Source organism: Carettochelys insculpta, chromosome 15 (assembly GCF_033958435.1).
Source record: "Carettochelys insculpta isolate YL-2023 chromosome 15, ASM3395843v1, whole genome shotgun sequence".
Taxonomy (NCBI): Eukaryota; Metazoa; Chordata; order Testudines; family Carettochelyidae; genus Carettochelys; species Carettochelys insculpta.
The window spans coordinates 22,803,216-22,822,641 of record NC_134151.1 but is presented as its reverse complement, the minus strand read 5'-3'; the positions used below and the strand labels follow the sequence as shown (position 1 = coordinate 22,822,641).

General features: G+C 43.4%; 1 protein-coding gene across 2 annotated transcripts in view; it reads left to right on the top strand.

The window, feature by feature from the left end:
• RAD50 (RAD50 double strand break repair protein) overlaps positions 1–19,426 on the top strand; it is a 49,379-nt gene that overhangs the window by 17,117 nt on the left and 12,836 nt on the right. For both annotated transcript variants that reach the window (XM_075009361.1, XM_075009362.1), the window contains exons 10-21: positions 580–786; positions 1,284–1,466; positions 1,696–1,853; positions 3,995–4,170; positions 4,996–5,233; positions 10,132–10,321; positions 11,902–12,028; positions 12,285–12,478; positions 12,850–12,960; positions 16,784–16,876; positions 16,953–17,066; positions 17,950–18,077. In XM_075009361.1, coding sequence (XP_074865462.1) covers positions 580–786; positions 1,284–1,466; positions 1,696–1,853; positions 3,995–4,170; positions 4,996–5,233; positions 10,132–10,321; positions 11,902–12,028; positions 12,285–12,478; positions 12,850–12,960; positions 16,784–16,876; positions 16,953–17,066; positions 17,950–18,077 — 1,919 coding nt within the window. The remainder of the gene's footprint in view (positions 1–579; positions 787–1,283; positions 1,467–1,695; positions 1,854–3,994; positions 4,171–4,995; positions 5,234–10,131; positions 10,322–11,901; positions 12,029–12,284; positions 12,479–12,849; positions 12,961–16,783; positions 16,877–16,952; positions 17,067–17,949; positions 18,078–19,426) is intronic.

Here is a 19,426-nt window from a genome sequence, read left to right as displayed (position 1 = left end):
CACAGTTTGCAGACCCCTGAAGTGACTGGCTAGACCTGGCAAGGAAAGAAATTCTCACCTATGAAAAATTTGAGTAAAAAAACAAAACAAAAATCTTCTGTGCCACATCTGGAGAATTGAAACCATAACCCTTTTTTCAGTTTGCTCAGAGTGCTGTCTGACTCCTCCTAGGATGGTTGACTTCCAAAATGTGTAGCTCTTTGTGCTGCCCAGCCTAGGAAGCATCTGCTTAGGCATTCTGGCATCCCAAGCTCTTCACCAAATGAACTGGTCACAAGCTAGGGAACTGAGCAGGTGGAAAAACAGGCAAGGTTTGTTGGATGCCTGCCTGGTTTCTGTCAAAAGATTTGTCAGAATCAACACTCTCTTCTGTAAAATGGTTTTATTTCAATGATTCTGTAGAAAATTTTCAGCCAGATTTATTATTCCAAAATATTTCATCAGGTTGCATTAGACAGGTGTCAATATGGTTATAGTAACCTACTTATACAGGAAAATAATCCGTAGCGGGGAGCACTATAAAATAATTCAGCCATAGATGATTGCTTAATGACTATCTTGGATGACTTCTTCATTCAGAGAGAATTTACAGAAAAAGAAATAATGAAACAAAAACAGATAGATGATATAAGAGATAAGAAAACTGGACTGGAAAAAACCATTGACCTGAAGTCAGACATTCAAAATAAGAAACAGCTTGAACTGAAGAATGTGAAATACGAACTGAATCAGCTGGAGGAGTCTTCAGACAGGATTCTGGAACTGGATCAGGAACTCATCAAGGCTGTAAGATTTTATATTTGAGTGACTTAAATAGATACACAAGTGAAAGCATATGCAGTTGTCTTGATGCCTCTGTTCACATCAGATACTGCAGATGTGGACAGTAGTGACATAATGAAAAAACTGGTCACCCTTGCTGTCCCAAAACACTCTGAAACTTATATCATAGTCTGTGAGAGCAAACTATATTTTACTTGTTGGAATCAGAGACCAAAAAAATTAATGACTGAAATGCACGGGGAGCCATTATTTTCACAGTTACAAACTTGTAACAAGCCATTCCTAAAGTCATGTTCCACAGCCTTCATCCTTCTGTATTAAGTCTTTTCAGATCATGTAATTGTCTTCTTTTATCCACCAGAGCTACTGCTGTTGAGTTATGAAAAGTACCCTTTTCTTATTTCGTTAGCAGTTTGACTTCATTAATATTGTTCCCAAATTGGCATCATTATAAATCACAATTTAAAAAATAATTTTTTGTTCATTTTATTTTTGTTTAGGAATGTGAACTGCATAAGGCTGAGAAAAACAGCAATGTGGATGTTCTTGATCTGGAGGTACAAAAACTTCAGAGTGAGAAAGCAAACCTGGACAAGGTTCTTCGGAAATTGGATCAGGAGATGGAACAGCTAAACTTGCATACCATGACGATCACCCAAGTGGATATGTTGAAGAAAGACAAAGTAGTGTATTTGTTTTTATTTTTCCAATATTATTTTCTCATTAAAAAGTTACATGAAGGTAATTATCTTTCATTAAGGCTTTATGAGGCGCCGTTATTTGTCAGAATTTTACATCTTTCATAAGATAAAGTGTTGTGCCTTTTGGAAAAAAGATGAAGCTTTATAAGTACACTAAATAAAATAACATGAATATAGAAAAGTATATTTTAAGGATATTTTCTTCCCCAAGGTGGACAAAGAGGAACAGATCAGAAAAATAAAATCTAGACACACTGATGAACTGACCTCTTTGCTGGGATATTTTCCTGACAAAAGACAGCTTGAGGATTGGCTTCATGCTAAAACTAGAGAGATTAATCAGACAAGAGACAAGCTTGCCAAGCTTAAGTAAGTATTCATTTATTTGTTCTGACTTCAGAATTAATTTCTGAAGTTCATTTTGAATTTAGAGTTTAATCCATTGATTTTGTTCCCTTACTACAGTTGTGTCTTGTTTGATTTATTATTGCTGTTTTTTATTTTCTCCTCTTAAAATTATTGTATATATATAAGGTCATAAGGGACCATTATGCTGATCTAATATTCTGCATAATACAGGCTAAAAAACATCACCCAGAAATCTCTATATCAAGAGCTTAATTTCTTTTTGTAAAATTTTTGAAGCCTCAGTGCTTCAAGGAGGTACATGTTGTCAGACCCCTTAGAACTGCAGAGAATCCAGTTGAAGTTCATGAGACTCCAAATAAGCATGTGGGTCCATGCACGCAGATCTGGTTGCAAGACTTGGGACTCAGTGGTACTGTAAGATTCAGAAACAAAAAATACAACATCAGTCAAGAACAGGGCCAGATAAGGAAAGGGGCGTTAGGGGGCTGCACCCCAGGATCCTGCATGCTGTGTTCCAGGTCGACTATGCCTGGCATGGTGAGGAAAGGGAGGCAACTACAGGCGCTGCTGTTACCCCCACCCGACAGCCACATTGCTGCAACAGGCACTGTACTGGGAAGGCTTCCTTCCTGCAGCTCCCATGGATTGCGATTCCCAGCTAATGGAAACTATGGGGGCCAAGGCCTGCAAGTGAGCATAGGCCATGTGGAGCCACTTGGTTCCCCTCCCTCCCACCTGTAGGATCTGCCCCAGGTAAGTCCCTGCGTCCCAACCCCTTGCATCAGCGGTCTCTGGCATCCTACCTCCCTCTGAGACCTGCACCACCAGTCTCTTCCCGCACCCTAAGTCCTAAACTCCCTCCACGATCTACAACCCTGGAGCCCCTCCTACACTCAAACACCTGCCAAGACCCTGCACCCCCATCCCAACCCTCCTGCCCTGAGCCTCCTCACACACTCCAAATTCCGTGACCAAGTGTTGAGCTCCCTACACCCCAGAGCTCTCACCACCCCCATACAACATCCACCCTCCTACTTCATCCCGTAGTCCCTTCCCACACGTTTATCCCATAATTTTTAGCCTGACCCTAGAGTTTAGGGGCCCCACAAAATCTAGTAGCCGCAGGCCTTGAGAAGAGATAATCCAACCTGGTCAAGAAATATATTTTTCTTGAAGAGAATGACAATTTGGATTGGGTTTCTTCCCACTGTGGTTGTAAAATAATGTTTTATTCAGTAATTTAGACCTGATTCTTTTATACTGGAAATATTCATGTACAGTAAACTCTTTCATATTCGACATTCTGTTATCTGGAACTCTCAAATAACCAGCATTTTAACCGTAAGTAAATTTTATTTACGTTTTGCTTAAGTATAGTACAGTGAACCCTCGAGTTATGTGGGAATTGCATTCCTGCAACCCCGACATAACTCACATTTTCGTGCAACTCAAAGGGAGACGGGAGCATGGCTACAGCCTGGTTCCCAGCTCCCCAGAGCTTGCAGAAGCTGGGAAATTGACCAGCCACCAGGAGGCAGCCTGGTTCCCCTCTCCTGTTGCTTGCAGGATCCAGGAAACTGACCACCCATGTGCTGGTCAGCTTCTCAGGTCCCACAAGCAGTGGGGAGATAGGAATCAAGCAGCAGCCTGGTTCCCAGCTCCCTGCTGCTTATGGGACCCAGGAAACAGATCAGCTAATGGTTAGTTTCCTGGCTCCAGCCAGTGGAGGGGAGCCAGGATGCAAGGGGCTGCCTGACAGCAGCGGTTTCCCAGTCCCTGGAGTGGTGGAGACCTGGGAACCAGGTGGCAGCCTTGCTCCCAGCTCCCTTCTGCTTGCAGAGCTGGAAAACTGACCAGAAATGGTCCTCAGGAACAAGTGGGAAAACTGAAATAATAACTAGGTAGTAGACTTTTGAAATGCAACATTATCCCATTATTCAAATTGTCATATAAATAGTGTTATACAATTAATATAGTATTGAAAATATTCCATATATATTAATTTTTCAGCCAAACTGGCAGGAATTTGTCCAATATAAATTTGAGATTCAAACTAGCCTAGTAATTTCTGGTCTATAATGATTTGTAAGCTTGTTTTGGTGCCATTCTTTAGTATGAGAATTCACACATTCCTGTTTCAGCACAGAACTAGCTTCAGCAGAACAAAATAAAAATCATATCAGTATGGAGTTAAGAAAAAGAGAAGAGCAGTTGTCCACTTACGAAGATGAACTTTTTGAAGTTTGTGGAAGCCAAGATTTTGACAGTGATCTATATAAACTGCAGGATGAAATTGAAAAGACCTCAAAGCAGCGAGGTGTGTTTATGTGTTGTGTTTATGTAGTCCTTCACTTTCTTGTAAAGCTCTTTTTAAATTTAAATTCCAGATCTTGAGACAATAATCCTGGCTGTTTTATGTAGTGCGTATCTTTATTTGAGACATGATTAGTGTTCCCTCTATGTTTTCCAACCATGGGCAGAATAAATTTTATTATATGCACCACTAATAGAAACACATGCTGCCCATTCTGGGTGGCTGTGGTGCTCTGCTAATCAGCCGGGTGGCACCTGAATCTCTCCTGGGCAGCTGCCCAAGCACTCAGCTTTCAGGGAACACTGGACATGACCAACAGTTAATATAAACTTTGATATAGGGCCCAACCTGAAGGAGTCATATTTAAGAATAAAATTGCATTTGGTTTTCCTTAGATTTATTATTTTACTTCTGCATGGCATGTAAAAGACACAAATATTTTCTGTTCTCTTAATTTGAATTTTTATTAGTAATAACTACTTTGACATAGTAAATATGTAGGTCCTGGATTGTATCAAAGCTGGGAGAATATTTCCATATGGGGCTCTGCCAGCTATACAAACCGTCACAAACTAGCAGCTGCAGCATGATCACAGATGTGGCTTGTAATGCCCAGAGTTAGCAGGAGAGTCTGGTAGTATTCAAACAAAATTGTAGTCAGTTTCACAGTTCATTTATGTAAGAGAGAGAGTAATTAAAGCTGAAATAGTCCCTTGTTCTGTTAATTTCACAGATACCAACTTTGTTCTCCTTTATAGTGCTACAAATTGTTGCCGATTTCATTATTCTGCTTTAATTGAAAAACTTCAATTTATTATTTTAAAACAGCTATGCTTGCTGGAGCCACAGCAGTTTATTCACAGTTTATAACGCAGCTGACAGATGAGAACCAGTCGTGTTGCCCAGTTTGTCAGAGGATCTTTGAAACAGAGTCAGAGCTACAAGATGTAATTAGCGATCTGCAGTCCAAGTTACGTCTTGCTCCAGACAAACTGAAATCAACAGAGTCTGAACTTAAAAGAAGAGAAAAGAAGCGTGATGAAATGATGGCACTTAAACCAAAAAGGTAAGGTATCAAGCACAGTATACTACACCTCTTGTTACACATTTTTAAAAGGAATCATATTATTCCAGATGATGACAGTTGTTCTTTGAGTGCTTGTTCATGTGCATTTCAGTAAGGTGTGAGCAGGCACATGTGCACGATAGCTGGAAGATTTTTACCCTAGCATCTAGCCATAGGGATGACCCTGGTGCTCTCTGGAGTGGTGCCCTCATGGCATCCAGTATAGACCCTTGGGGACCCAGAGTCTCACTTGGGTGCAACGTCACTGGCTTCTGGGTCATATATGCTTCCACATGTGATTGAGCAGCAGCCTTGACCACTGACTCTGGCACCAGAAACATAACATGGCCCCAGCTTTGTCCTTGGGGAAAAATGCACTGCCAGCATAACTGCTGCTGCCACTGATACCTGTGCCGTTATCAGATCCAAAACCAACACTAGCATTGACACAGTTGACTGCTGAGCGTAGAGCACCACAGTACATAGAGGCACCATCTGCAGCACCTTCATCACCACCAGGAACTTTATCATAGCCAGCACTCCATCCAGTAGGCTTACTACTCAGGTCAAGAGATCCCAACTTCCCCGCTTGGTACTCTCCCCCTCTACACCAGATGAGGCCTTGTCTGGGTCCTCAGTGGCCCCAGTCCTGGTGGACTCCCATGTACTGCAGCAGCTCTTGTATCTGGTTGCCCAGGGACTGCGCATTTAAAGTGGAAGAAGTAGCTGATGAAGCTGATGCTGAGGTTGACATTCTAGCTCTCTCTGCCCTGTCTAGACTTGCATTACCACCAATTAAAACAGTCATGGATGTGACAAGGACCTTATGGCAGACCCCAGCCTTGTTGCAACCTGCAACTAAGTGCAAGGAGCACCAGTATTTTGTACCTTCCAAAGGTGATGAGTACTTACTGTGATGACCCCCTTGTCCATACCTTATGAGAATTGGCTCATGAATGTGAATATGTATAACTCATAGGTGTTTCCTGCAAAACAGGTCACGTACCAATTTTACAGTTACAATCTGCTGAATTACGTGCATGTATCAATTTTGTACATGAAATTAGAAATATGAAGTGCGGTTTGTTTATAATTCTGACTGTGCTAATGGGGATCATTCCTGGTGCCCTGGAAGCCTAATGGCTCAGTGAGCAACACAATGACTTGTAAACTGTTTTGTCCAGTAAACACAAATGGTGGTTGGTCCTAGAAAGACATGTGACCATCAGTGTTCCCTGTACGCTGTGGGCTTGTGCAACTGCTCAGAAGAGATTCAGATGCCACCCAGCTGATTAGCAGAGCATCCACAGCCAGCAGCATGTGTTTCTATTGCTTCTGCACATCCACATGTTCCTCAGTGTACATAAAAATTTATTCTGCACATGGATGGAAAAGATTAGAGGGAACATGGGTAACCATACCCCCTGGTACAGGAATCCATTTTGTATCAGGTATTTTTCCATAGGTGTGTGGGGTATAAAACTAAGGATTTCTACCCTGGATGAAATTCTATTTAAGCAATGGGAAACAATCACCCTTTGTCTTCAGGGGACTTTTGAAACTTCTTGGCACACTCTAAAAGGATAGAAAAGAAGTTTGAACAAGGCTGTAAAGCCAAGTCAGAGACCAACTCTGATTTGAACTGTATACCTGAAATAAGAACAGCTGTTTAGGATAAGAATTTGATTGTAACGAGTTTCTTAGTGCATTAGAATTAGCTATGCGATGTTCTAAATAAACAACTTGCGGGGAGAGGGGTGAGGGGCAGCCTGTTCCTATCCCTTGTGTCAAGAAGCCTTCCTGCTGTGGGACTTCTAGGTAGAACATTCAAGTCTTCTGCAACCTTCCTACTTTCTAGGGGTGCAGAACAAGCTAGTGGACCCCCTCGGAAGGTCATTTCATGGCCATGAGTGCTCCCTATTCCTAGTTGCAATGAATTTGACCTTCCATAGGTGGTCTTTCCCTGAATGGACCTATTTGCTACGCATCACAACAGGAAGTGGCAACAGTTCTGTTCCTTCCAGAGCCACAGCTCAGGCTCCCACGCAGATGCATTCCTCCTCCTATGGTGATCTAGTCTATGCACCTTCCCTCCATGCTGCCTGTACACAGGGTCCTCCTCAAGATACAAAGAGAATGAGCTCAGGTGATGTTGATTGAATCAGCTTGGCCTCATCATCACAGGTACACATCTCTTCTGGACATGTCCGTAGAAACCCAAGTCACCCTGCCACTTTCCCCAAATGTTCTAATACAGGATCCCTGTCACATCCAGCATTTGATGCTGAAGTCACAGTGAACCCCCTGGCTAGCTAACTTTTAAAGGGTCTTGACAGACTTTACCTTTAGTTTTGCCAACTGGCTCTCCTCTGGGACCCCAACCCAGTCTTCTGCAGACTGATGGGCCCACCATTTGAACCATTGGCCACATGCTCCCTGATCTACATCTCTTAAAAAGTAGCATTCTTGGTAGCAATTACTTCTTCCAGCAGGATGTCTAAGCTTAAGGCTGTAACATCAGAGCCTCCCTATACAGTTTTTATAAGGATAAAGTACAACTCTGACTGCATCCAGCCTTCCTTCTGAAGATGATACCACACTTCCACAGGAGCCAAGACATCTTCCTCCCAGTTTTTCGCTCCAAACCGCACTCTTACCTGGGAGCAGAGATTCCACTCTCTCAGCATGCAGAGAACACTGGCTTTTTACAATGAAAGAACAAAGCTGTTTAGGAAATCACTGCAGCTGTTTGTAGCAGTGGCTGATAGAATAAAAGGCTGCCCAGTATTGTCTCAATTGATCTCATTGTGGATAGTATCCTGTATCTGGGAATGTTACAGCCTTGCAGGTATGTCTCCACCTTGGCTTACTCACTCTCCACTAGGGCTCGGGCTTCTTCTGAGCTTTCCTGACTCAGATCCCAACTCAGGGATTTGTAGAGCAGTACCTCGTCCTTTCTTTGTAGTTTTGCCACAAATTATGCAGTCACACATCGGGCTAGGATGATGTGGCATTTGGACAGGCAGTGCTCCAATCAGCACAAAACTCCAACCCCACCTTCTGACATGGGTTTGTGTATCATCTTGTTGGAACAATGTTCCCTGTAAGCTGTGCACTTGTGCACCCACTCAGGAGAGATTCAGATGCTCCAGCTGATTAGCAGAGCCCACAGCTAAATTTTGTTTCTATTGGTGCACATTCACACATACCTCAGTGCACATAAAAAAGTTTTCTTCACATGGATGGAAAAGATAAGAAGGAACGTTAGACTGGAATTCACATGAACAAGCCTTTAGTTAGTCACCTTCTCATAACTTTCGTTCTTTGAGATGCGTACATGACCTTTCCAGTACCCACTCCCTCATCCCTTGTGTCAGAGTGGGCAGGTCAGCAAGGCACTGTATTGGGTGCCGGGAGAGTGCCCAGGCTGACCCTATGGCTAATTGCTAGGGGGGAAAAAATCTTCTGGCTCCTGTGCATGCGCACACACCTTATTGGAATGGACATGAGCAACACATCTCAAATAGTTACGAAATATAACTTTTTTCTGTGCACTACAGAGAACATTTCTTTCTTTTAAGGATAAACACAAGGAACTGTCAGAACACTAACCCATAAGACTGTCATTACGTTAGCATAATGTCATTACACCAGATTTGCCCTCTACTCCATTAGAAATGTGCTGTGAGTTTGACAGGTCCAGTACTTCCACATTTCTGTTGGGGATTTAGCAGAAGAAGTAAAGTGTTGCTTTTTTTGCAGTGGCCATGTCCAGCATAAAAATTCTTTTGCACTTTTTAACATCTTTATAATTTAAAATGGTGACATTCATGCTGTTAATAAAATGTCTTCATTCTACACGTAAAAATATTTGCTGTAAATGCTGAAGCAGATGCTACATTGCTTTAAAAAAAACTGAATTAAGCTTACTGTTCTACTAAAACTTTTTGTTACAGGAGAAATAAACCAATTATTTTTATTAATCTCTGTTTCTGCAAAGGCTGTGTGAATTCTGATCTTTTGGAGCAGAAGCTCTGAATTAGGGCTCTACAGAGACCTCCTAGTGGGTCCCCAGTACCTCCTCTCTATTGCTGATGTTCAAGTGTGTGTGTGTTTTCCTTCTGTTTTTGGAATCTATTATTGTGTCAGTATATGTCTAACACATCCCTGCATGAAATAAATTAGGTATTTCTGAGGAACAGTTGTTGTTGCCTTTGGAGTTTACTAGAAGGCACCAGATAGCAGTTAATTATTTTTATAATAGCTCCAGTAGGCTTCCTGCAGATCTCTCTAAAAAGTTTAATTCTCCTTGCTTTAGAATTACCTTTTAAACTGGGATAAATGTATCACACAAGGCACTTTGATTTCCTCTCCTTTTCTTCTCTTCCTGAAAGTAAAAGCCAAAACAAAACTGGGGAAAAAAAGTTAGCATTCATGCCAGTACTGATAGAAAATGGGGCTAGAGTGGAAAATGTGCATTTTGCAGAGAAGAAAATTTAGGCTAAAGTAGTTTGGGGAACTTGTTTTTATTAGAATCTGGATCAGTTGGAGTTGCCTAGGACTTAGTGTGTAAGAGAGAAAAAAAAAGAACAAAACAAAAAAAGCTGAGATGCTTTTCCTTCACAAGGTGGTAGTATTGTATGGTGGTTTTCTGAGTACATTGTTTTCATACGTTTTCATGGCTTTGAACTGACTGAAAGGATAGGCTCCATTATTATAGATTGATAAATTAGATGATCAGATGGGCAGGTTTCAGTACGTGACAGTTTCTGTTTTAAAAAAAAAAAGTTTCCATCTAATCCAGTTTTAAATCATAGCTAAACTTACCCGTTATATCGAGCTTAAGCTACTATTTTTCAATGGGCAATTGTTACTATGGATTTGTATTTTATATTAAGGCAGACCATCGCTGAATTTAAAGAAAAGGACATACCAGACTTAAGAAACAAGCTACAGACTATAAACAGAGTTATTCAGCGCCTAAAAAGTGATGTAGAAGAACAAGAAGCTCTCTTAGGTGCTATTATAGCTGAGGAGGAAAGTGCCAAAGCATGTTTACAAGATATAACACTTATGGAAAGGTATCAAGTAAGTTTACTAGACTTCTGAATGAATAAAGCAACATACCCTTAGTACTAACTGGATATGCAGTCCATCAGAGTATCGTAAAATGTTGGAAGATCTCATAGCCAGTAGAGGAAAAAAGAGGATTTTTTAAAAACAATACCAGATTTCTCATAGGTGGGTGGTAATAACAATAGAACATATACTTGGATAGTACCCTACATTTCAGTATATCCTAATGTGCTTTACAAACAATTCACTAGGCATCCCTGAGTTTGATGGAAGCAGCGGGGAGATCTTTTTAGTGTGGCCTGCAGGCATTCCGGTGGGGATACAGACACTTTGAAAGCTACTCCAGAGTGACTTACTGTCCTTTACAGTCCTAACCTTTCATCACTGTATTCCAGCTATTCCTGCATCTCAACTTCATACGATGTGCCTCTCCAAATATTTCCCCTACGTTATAGTACCATCCACATACACGTGGGGGGCAGCATTTTCTCATAATTAAGTGAAAATATTCAAGCAGCACTGAATATGAGAGGATAAATTCAAGAATGTTCCTTTAAAAAATACAGCACAAGCTGACATGTAGTTTCAGCTTGTCAACCCATGGCATAGCGCTTAAAGGAGGTGTCAGATTGGCAGGAAACAAAGTACAGGTTTCACCTCCCTTATCTGGCATGTTTGGGACCTCACAAGTCCCAAACAAGAGAATTTGCTGGACAAGGGGAGGTTCATGGCTTCTGTACCCTAACAGCCCTGTGATTTAGGGCTGCAGCAGCCCCAGCCTCTTTCCCACGGGAATCGGGCCCCTGCCCAGGCTCCCAAGGGCTGCCACTGTGCTTCAGCCAGCCTCTACTCTACCAGAGGGTTGGCAGGGCATGCAGCTTACAGCCCCATTGCAGCCTCCAGGCCCCCATTGCTGCAGAGCAGGCAGAGGCTCTGGCTCACAGCCCCATGGTGGTGCAGGGCAGATGGGAGCTGCAGCTCACAGCCCCAGCAGCCTCTCTGCGCCCCACTGTCATGGGGCAGGCAGTGGCTCTGGCTCCCTGGTCCACTGTTGCTCCTGCACCATCCCACTACTCATTTTGTAACATCTGTGGTCCTGCTGAACCATGGATGTTGCTGGACAAGGGTACCACATTTTAAAGGTGCAAACTGTATGTATGCATGTTTATTATTCTGGCAACATTTTTCTTTTGTTTATTTTGACAGAGTATAAGTTTTTACAGTTATGCCTAATTTAATAAAAAGGACTACAAAATTTCATTATTGATGTCCACATCTGAATTTTTCAGATAGAAACCCTTGGGTGACTTCTGTTTTCCAATGTACAACCGAGGTTTTGAATTCGAGAATGTTCAGGTGTTCGAAATAAATTATGCAGTTTTGGAATTGGAGTTAACTACCCTTTGCAAATTTTTGTCTATAGTATAAACTCAAATTCTAATAACCTTGTCCATTTGTGTGTTTTTTAAAAATAGGTCATACATTTTAGTTTCGAACATACTTTTCAGTATAAACTACTCTACATTCGAAGTACCTTAAGTGCAAGATGATAAACACAACAAAAATGTTAATTTTTTTCTTGTTATTTTCAGACTGATCTAAGGGATGTTGAACGAAAAATTGCCCAGCAGGCCACTAAGCTGAAAGGAGTAGACTTGAGTCGAACTGTTCTACAAGTAAGCCAGGAAAAACAGGAAAAAAACCACCTATTGGATACAGGTAAATCATATCAGTAAATGGGTAGTTTTCTATTCCAAAGCCTCTATGCATTTTGAATATTGCAAGTAACTTTTTAAAACTTCTTTTATGAAAGTCTCTATCTTTTAATGAAATCTTACTTTAGGAACACTGCTTCTCATTTTTCAATGGAATCCTTTGCATCTTTCATCTGGTACTAAGAGTAGGATTTCAGTTAGTGCAGTATAACAGGTTTTGGTTAATGTAAGGTTGATTTTTTTTTTTAATTTTTCTTCAGTTACTGGTAAAATTGAGTTAAATCAAAAACTTAAACAGGACCAGCAGGCTCAGATGCAGCAGCTAAAGAGTACAGTGAATGATCTTAAAGCGGAGAAGCTACAGATTTCCAGTAATATGCAGCGTCAGCAACAACTGGAGGATCAGACTGTGGAACTGTCCACTGAGGTTCAGTCTCTGTATAGAGAGATCAAAGTAAGAAAATCTAATTGTTTTTTTTTCTTGTGCTGAAATACTGTTAAATATGGAATTTAAATGGGTGCACTAAGATTTGACTTTGTCCTATTTTAACATTATCATTTATGTTTATTTTGCCACCATATAAATTTAAGGGCCAATGGTACTTGCTTTAGTTGCATAGTCACAATTTCATTAACACTGAAGAAATAAACCTACTTCCTTAAAAAATTCTAGATCACAGAAAAGCTAAGGGTGCTCACCTGCATTCATGCATTATTTTCATTGTTTCCTTTATTGCTAGTAAAACTATCTCTAAGGTATTGAAAAAGTAAGGGCATATTTCTAATGGAAATTAAGCATCTTGGCTTTTTTCCCCCCTCCCCCAGGAAGCGAAGGATCAGCTGGTTCCTTTAGAATCAACTTTAGAAAAACTTCAGCAAGAGAAAGTAGATCTTATCAACAAAAAGAACACAAGTAATGAAGTAACACAAGCAAAGGTCAGACTACTTATCAAATGTATTTTGCTTAGGTTGGGAGAGTAGAAATTCAGTCAATTAAAAAGACACATTTTTTGTACAAAGCTGCAGGGACTTAGTTGTAAGAAAGTTTGCCTTGTGGATTGTGGTGGGTTTACAAAATAGAATATTACGTGAAGCAAACCATGAGATGTGAGACTGATTGTATAGAATTTATATTTAGAATTTGTGATAGCCATTGCCAGAGCATGTAGGTACTTTACAGTTCTGACAACAATTAATTAAAAGTCAAGAAAAAGTAGTAATGAGAGAGCCTTGTTAGTTGTTAGAGATTTTTTTCTCCTATCGTTAAAATTGATTAGCTATTGTTCTGGTAGGCTATGTCTACACTAGAAAGCTTGTTGACAGAGCTTATGAAGCATCCACACTAAAATGCTTTTTGTCAACAGTAATTTGATAGAACGTGGCTCTTTTGTCAACAGTCTTCTGCCTCTCCCCTATGAGGCAGAACACGTCTGTCAACAGAATCTGTTGACAAAAAAGCCGTGTGGATGCTCCAGGGTGGCCATTTGTTGACAGAACAGTCCTCCATGGCGCTGGCTGGGGGTGACTCCCTGTCCACAACAATCACAGCTGTATGCTCCCTGCCTCGGGCCAGTCTTAAAGCTGCAGTAAGCCTTGGAAGCCCCATGGCAGGAAGCTGAGAGTGTGCAAGCAGCAGAGCCACACACTTCCAGCTACATGCCCTCACAGCCGCTCCCTGGGACCCAGAACGATGGCTGAGGGCACCCAAGACTCCTTTGGCCCATTGCAGGACCTGCCTGAGGCATCTCAGGACCCACGCCAGGGTTCAAAGAAGCAAACCCCATTTTGGACCAGGCCAGACCTCCAGGTCCTTCTGGGCCAGAGGCCGTACTCCTGGACCCCTCAGCAAAGAGGCACAACACCCTGGGGTACACTTGGCTCGTCACAGCCCTTGCCAGCAGTGGACACTCCACCTGCATCCTCGAGCAGGTGCTGGCCAAAGTAAAAGAACAGTGCCAGGGGTACGTCTGGGTATTGGACGTGTGCTGCAGGCCAGGGGCAGGGACAGCCATCTGCCCCTTCTAGGCAGAGCCCCACCAACTTCTTGGGAGTAGGGATGGCGCCCCAAGCCAACAGACCATTGACACTGCCAAGAAGGCCCCCGCAGCACTGCAGGAGCTGCCAGGGACCCTGTCAGAGCCCCAGCCAGAGCCTGACACAGACCCTGAGTTCAGCCAGGGGACCCTCATCATTGCCCTGGACTCAAGCCCGTCCAGTGAGATGATGTCCATGGTGTCTCTGGATCTCTTTGAGGGACACTTCAGTGAGTACCCCATGGGTCACACACCCTGAGGCATGTGGGATGGGCACAGACAGGGCATGCTGTGAGCATCACCAGACCAGTTCAGGTAGGATCCTGCACTGTGGTCCCAGCTCATGCAACAATGTGCAAGGCAGTGTGTCCCACCCAAGCCCAGTAGGGAGCCCCTGGGCACAGGCGCCACCCTGCTGCCAGCCCCACAGGGGGCCACCAGAGCCGCGTCTACACGTGCACGCTACTTCGAAGTAGCAGCACTAACTTCGAAATAGCGCCCGTCACGGCTACACGTGTTGGGTGCTATTTCGATGTTAACATCGACGTTAGGCGGCGAGACGTCGAAGCCGCTAACCCCATGAGGGGATGGGAATAGCGCCCTACTTCGACGTTCAACGTCGAAGTAGGGACCGTGTAGTCATTGCGCGTCCCACAACTTTGAAATAGCGGGGTCCGCCATGGCGGCCATCAGCTGAGGGGTTGAGAGACGCTCTCTCTCCAGCCCCTGCGGGGCTCTATGGTCACCATGTGCAGCAGCCCTTAGCCCAGGGCTTCTGGCTGCTGCTGCGGGAGCTGGGGATCCATGCTGCATGCACAGGGTCTGCAACCAGTTGTCGGCTCTGTGTATCTTGTGTTGTTTAGTGCAACTCTGTCTGGGAGGGGCCCTTTAAGGGAGCGGATTGCTGTTGAGTCCACCCTGTGACCCTGTCTGCAGCTGTGCCTGGCACCCTTATTTCGATGTGTGCTACTTTGGCGTGTAGACGTTCCCTCACAGCGCCTATTTCGATGTGGTGCTGTGCAACGTCGATGTTGAACATCGACGTTGCCAGCCCTGGAGGACGTGTAGACGTTATTCATCGAAATAGCCTATTTCGATGTCGCCACATCAAAATAGGCTACTTCGATGTAGGCTTCACGTGTAGACGTAGCCCAGGAGTTGCAGAACAAGCAAGTGTCATGTGACCTGTCCAAGCACCCAGCATACACACTGAAGAACCATCCCCGGTGGTTCAACAGGGCCTGCAGCATAATGGAGTAGTAACCCTTGTGGTTGATGTACTGAGGCACACTGTGGTCCAGGGCACAGATGGGAATGTGGATCCCGTCGATTGTCCAAAGCAGTTGCGGAAGCCCACGACAGTGAAGCTGGCCGTGACCACCCCTAGGTCTGCAATGTGGATGACCCTCCAGAGCAGGAGCGTGTTGATGGCTGTCACTACCTGCAAGGGAAGGAGACCAAACGCATATGAGGGACTAAGGGAGGGAGTCTCTGGGCCCCATCAGGCTTCCCTGTCCCTTCCCATCCCCTTCTTTCCCAGGCACTCTGGGCACCCCAGCCCCCCACATCATCAGGTCTGTGTGAGGGTGGGACAGCACAGTTCCCCAGGGAAGGGGTTCTCCCCCCCCCCCCCAACAACCCCACCTCTCGCACCCCTGACCCCACTCTTCAAGGGTTCCCCTTGGGCGGGACCATCCCTCGACCCCCGCTATGCGGGGCCTGCAGCCCCAGAGTGCCTTGCCTGCATGTGGATGTCCCTGATGGTGGACTACCCCATGCCAAACTGGTGACCCACTTCTCCGGGGGGATGGCAGGCCACATCCAGGTGTCCTCCCTATGGAGGGCAGGGGTGAGCCGGGCACAGAGATCCGGGACGGTGTCCTTCCTCTCGTGGAAGTTCTGGAGCCACTGCTGGTTGTCCTGCTGCCCCTTGACCAGCCAGTCCCACCAGTCAGAACCAGTCGTGTACCTCGAGACCTACCTGGTCCCCTAGGAGGGCATGCTCCTTGATACTGTGGAGTATTACAGTCATGTCCCCCAAGGAGGGGGAGCTGTGATCAGGGTGATCCAGCAGCTCAAGCAATTCGGAGTGGGTCCAGTGCAAGCCCAGGAGCTGCTCTGGCACCATGGCTATCTGGAAAGGTCAAATTCCCACAGAAAGTGTGTGAGCCCTGCGGTAGCTATGCTGTCCCTCAACGAGGTAGGCGGCCTCACATGGGCAGGGAACATGGGTGGAAGAGTCCCTTTAAGGGCACACCTGGCCAGGGCTCCCACAAGGGCTTGCTGGCCATGCAACTCTGTCTGATGCAGTTCCAGGATCCATTCTATTGAGAGAGCAGCCAGGCTGCATGACTGCTCTCTGTAGGCAGAGCGAATTGCTTTTTCAATCCACTTTTGTGGGCAGACGCACTCTGTCAGCAGAGGTTTTGTTAAAAATCTCTTTTGACAGCAACTTCTTTTGACAGATCACTGTAGTGTAGACAAAACCCTAGGATATAAAATATTTTAATGAATTTCGAAAAATATGGTAATGTAAAGTAAACTGGACTATACCTGGCTTTTAAAAACTATACAGTTTCACAGCTAATTAAGCTTTAGTTATGACAATGAGCTGCTTTTTGAAAATGGTCTGTATTTAAAGTTTGTGCAGTTCTGTAAATTATATACACATACAGGCACATTTCTTAAGACATAAACGCATATTTCATTAGGTATTTTTCCCACAGATAAATGAGATCAAAGAAAAAGTTAAAAATATCCATAACTATGTGAAAGCAATTGAGAGCTATGTTCAAGAAGGAAGAGAAGACTATAAAAAGGTAATTATATAATAAAAAGTAAAAATACTCTTAAACTTTATTTTGGTTAAATTAACAAAATTTCCTTTTTCTATAGCAAAAAGAATCTGAACTTGATGAAGTAAAAACTCAACTAGCTGATTGTGAGAAACAGAAAGAAAAGATAAGTAAAGAGATGGGAGCAATTAGACAAGACATTGATACTCAAAAGGTAGGTTTCAATTGGTCTGGTTTATGATAGAGTGTTTACAGACTGGTTAGGCCTTCATCACAGTGGTGGGTCCAAGCAGGTCATCCCAGCACTCATGCAGAGCTTCAGTGACTCAGGCATGACCCACGCAAGCAGAAGGGCCTGAGTCACTGAAGCTCTGGCAGAAGGGTCTTTCCACATAGATCGGTTTGCCTAACCAGGACCTTAGTGAGAATAGTTACCATGGATCAACCTCAAAAACATTCCAAGACTTATATATGCTAAAGTAGAAGCATTCTTGAAAAGTTGTGTGTATAATGCTCAGTTTATATCCAAAAGAGATAAGTGTTTAGCGTAATTAACAGCTGAAATTTTCAAAGGTTTAATGCCCTCTTAATATGAGGGCCCTGTAAGGATATACTGAAATCAAGGCATCAGAAGTCATTGTTGAACATATAATTATTAGCTTGTACTTGTGCTTTTTCAATCTTTGAAATTCTTGGTGATGTATTTATCAAATACTGTTTACATTCTCAAACATAAGATTGGATTTATCCCATTATTTCCCATCATATATGTTTAATCAGAATAAAGTAGTACCATGACACCTAATTTTTTTTGCAAGCAAAAATTCCATTGGAATGTCTGATATTCTATTGTTAATCAATAATATTCATTGCAGTGCCCAAAGGCATTTTGAAGCATATGTGGTTTATGTAAGATTTCATCTCAAATGACTTCTGTCTCCAGAACCATTGATTAACTGACAGCTGTGAATGGAGTAAATATTTCAAAGTAATTCTTTATTTTAGTTTATCTGTTGAAAGTTATGTATTTTTGTAAAACACTTAGAATTCAAAAAATGCATCCGTCTTTTAGAACACTTGACTTTATTTGAATTTAGATCCAAGAAAGATGGCTAGAGGATAACCTTACATTAAGAAAAAGAAGTGAAGATCTGAAAGAAGTTGACAAAGAACGAAAACAATATATGAAGGAGATGGGGGAAATGAAAGTTCCACAGCTAAAAGAGTAGGATTATCTTATCCTTTTATTTTAAGAAAGAATTCTAAAATGTTCAGCAAGTGTTTTCAAAAAGTTGACTGCATCTTATCAAAGAGTTTGCTTCATTGACTCTCTTTCTTTCTAGTCACACAGACCAATTCTCCTCCAAATTCATGCCTGCATAAAATCCCTGTGTCATCTCCAACATAAACTAAATGTTTAAATTGAGAAGGGGTGCTAACTAAAAATACATTAAATATTTTCTCCCTTTTTTTGTCCTTTAGCCATTGGAATGAAGGGGGAGGACAGCATTTTTTGGGATTTCAACCAGCAAATATTCTAGAAAGCATAATTATGAGGACTTCTGCTGTACAAAATATCCAAAAGCATAATCCTCCAGGATTACACCTTTGGAGATTTTTGTAAAGCAACAGTAGGATCATATGCATACATAAATTCATTTGCTGTTGGTGTAATTTGATGTTTCCTCATAGTAGTTGCTCACATGTGTGTTTGCAAGTTGAGCCCCAATGTAATCTACTGTACATTTGAGAGAGTTTGTGCTTCTGTCTCTGTGTCCATCCATTCATCTGTGGGTCTGTTGGTTCAAGAACACCTCCTAAACAGTAAGAGCTAGGACTACCAAATTTATTATGCGCCTTCTTATCATAACTTACAGCAAAGTCAGCATGTAGTTGAGCAGGAACAATGGGTTGTGCGTGGAATGTGATTGTTTCACTTCAAATGGAAAGGGAGGGTGTGATAGCAGGGCAAGTTATACTAACAAATGCCCACAGGAGAGAGGGGGCAGCAAGCCCAGTGGATAGTTAGACCCCGGAATGACCATGAGGGTACCAAGGTGACCCAGCCCCAACAACTAGTCATGGTCTCTGCCAGCCCCAGTAAGCATCCAGAGCCTTCGCTAGTAGTCTCCACTCTGGCAAGCCCCACGGAGCATCTGCCATCCCAACCACCTCCTTGGGCTGCATGACCCCAGCCACCTCCAGTGAGCAGCCACCCCCTGGGCCTGCACAGCCCCCGTCCTGAACCCCTGCCCATCTCCCAACCGCCTACCCTGATTCGTGCACCCACTGCCTCTGCCCTGAGCCTCCCCTCCCGCACCCCCCCAACATCCTCCAACCCCCAGCCCTGCCTCTTTCTTCCCAGCCCCAAGGCCCTCCTCACTTCACAACCCTGATTCCTACAAAGCCCCTGCCCTGAGCCGCTTCTCACGCCCCAGAACTCCTGCATGCCCCACATGGCCGTGTCCTCAAGCCCCTGCCCTGACGCCTGCATCACCCACAACCTCAGCCACCTGCCCTGAATGACCTAAGCAATGCAAGTTAAGTCTTCTAGTCATATACTTTGTGACTACT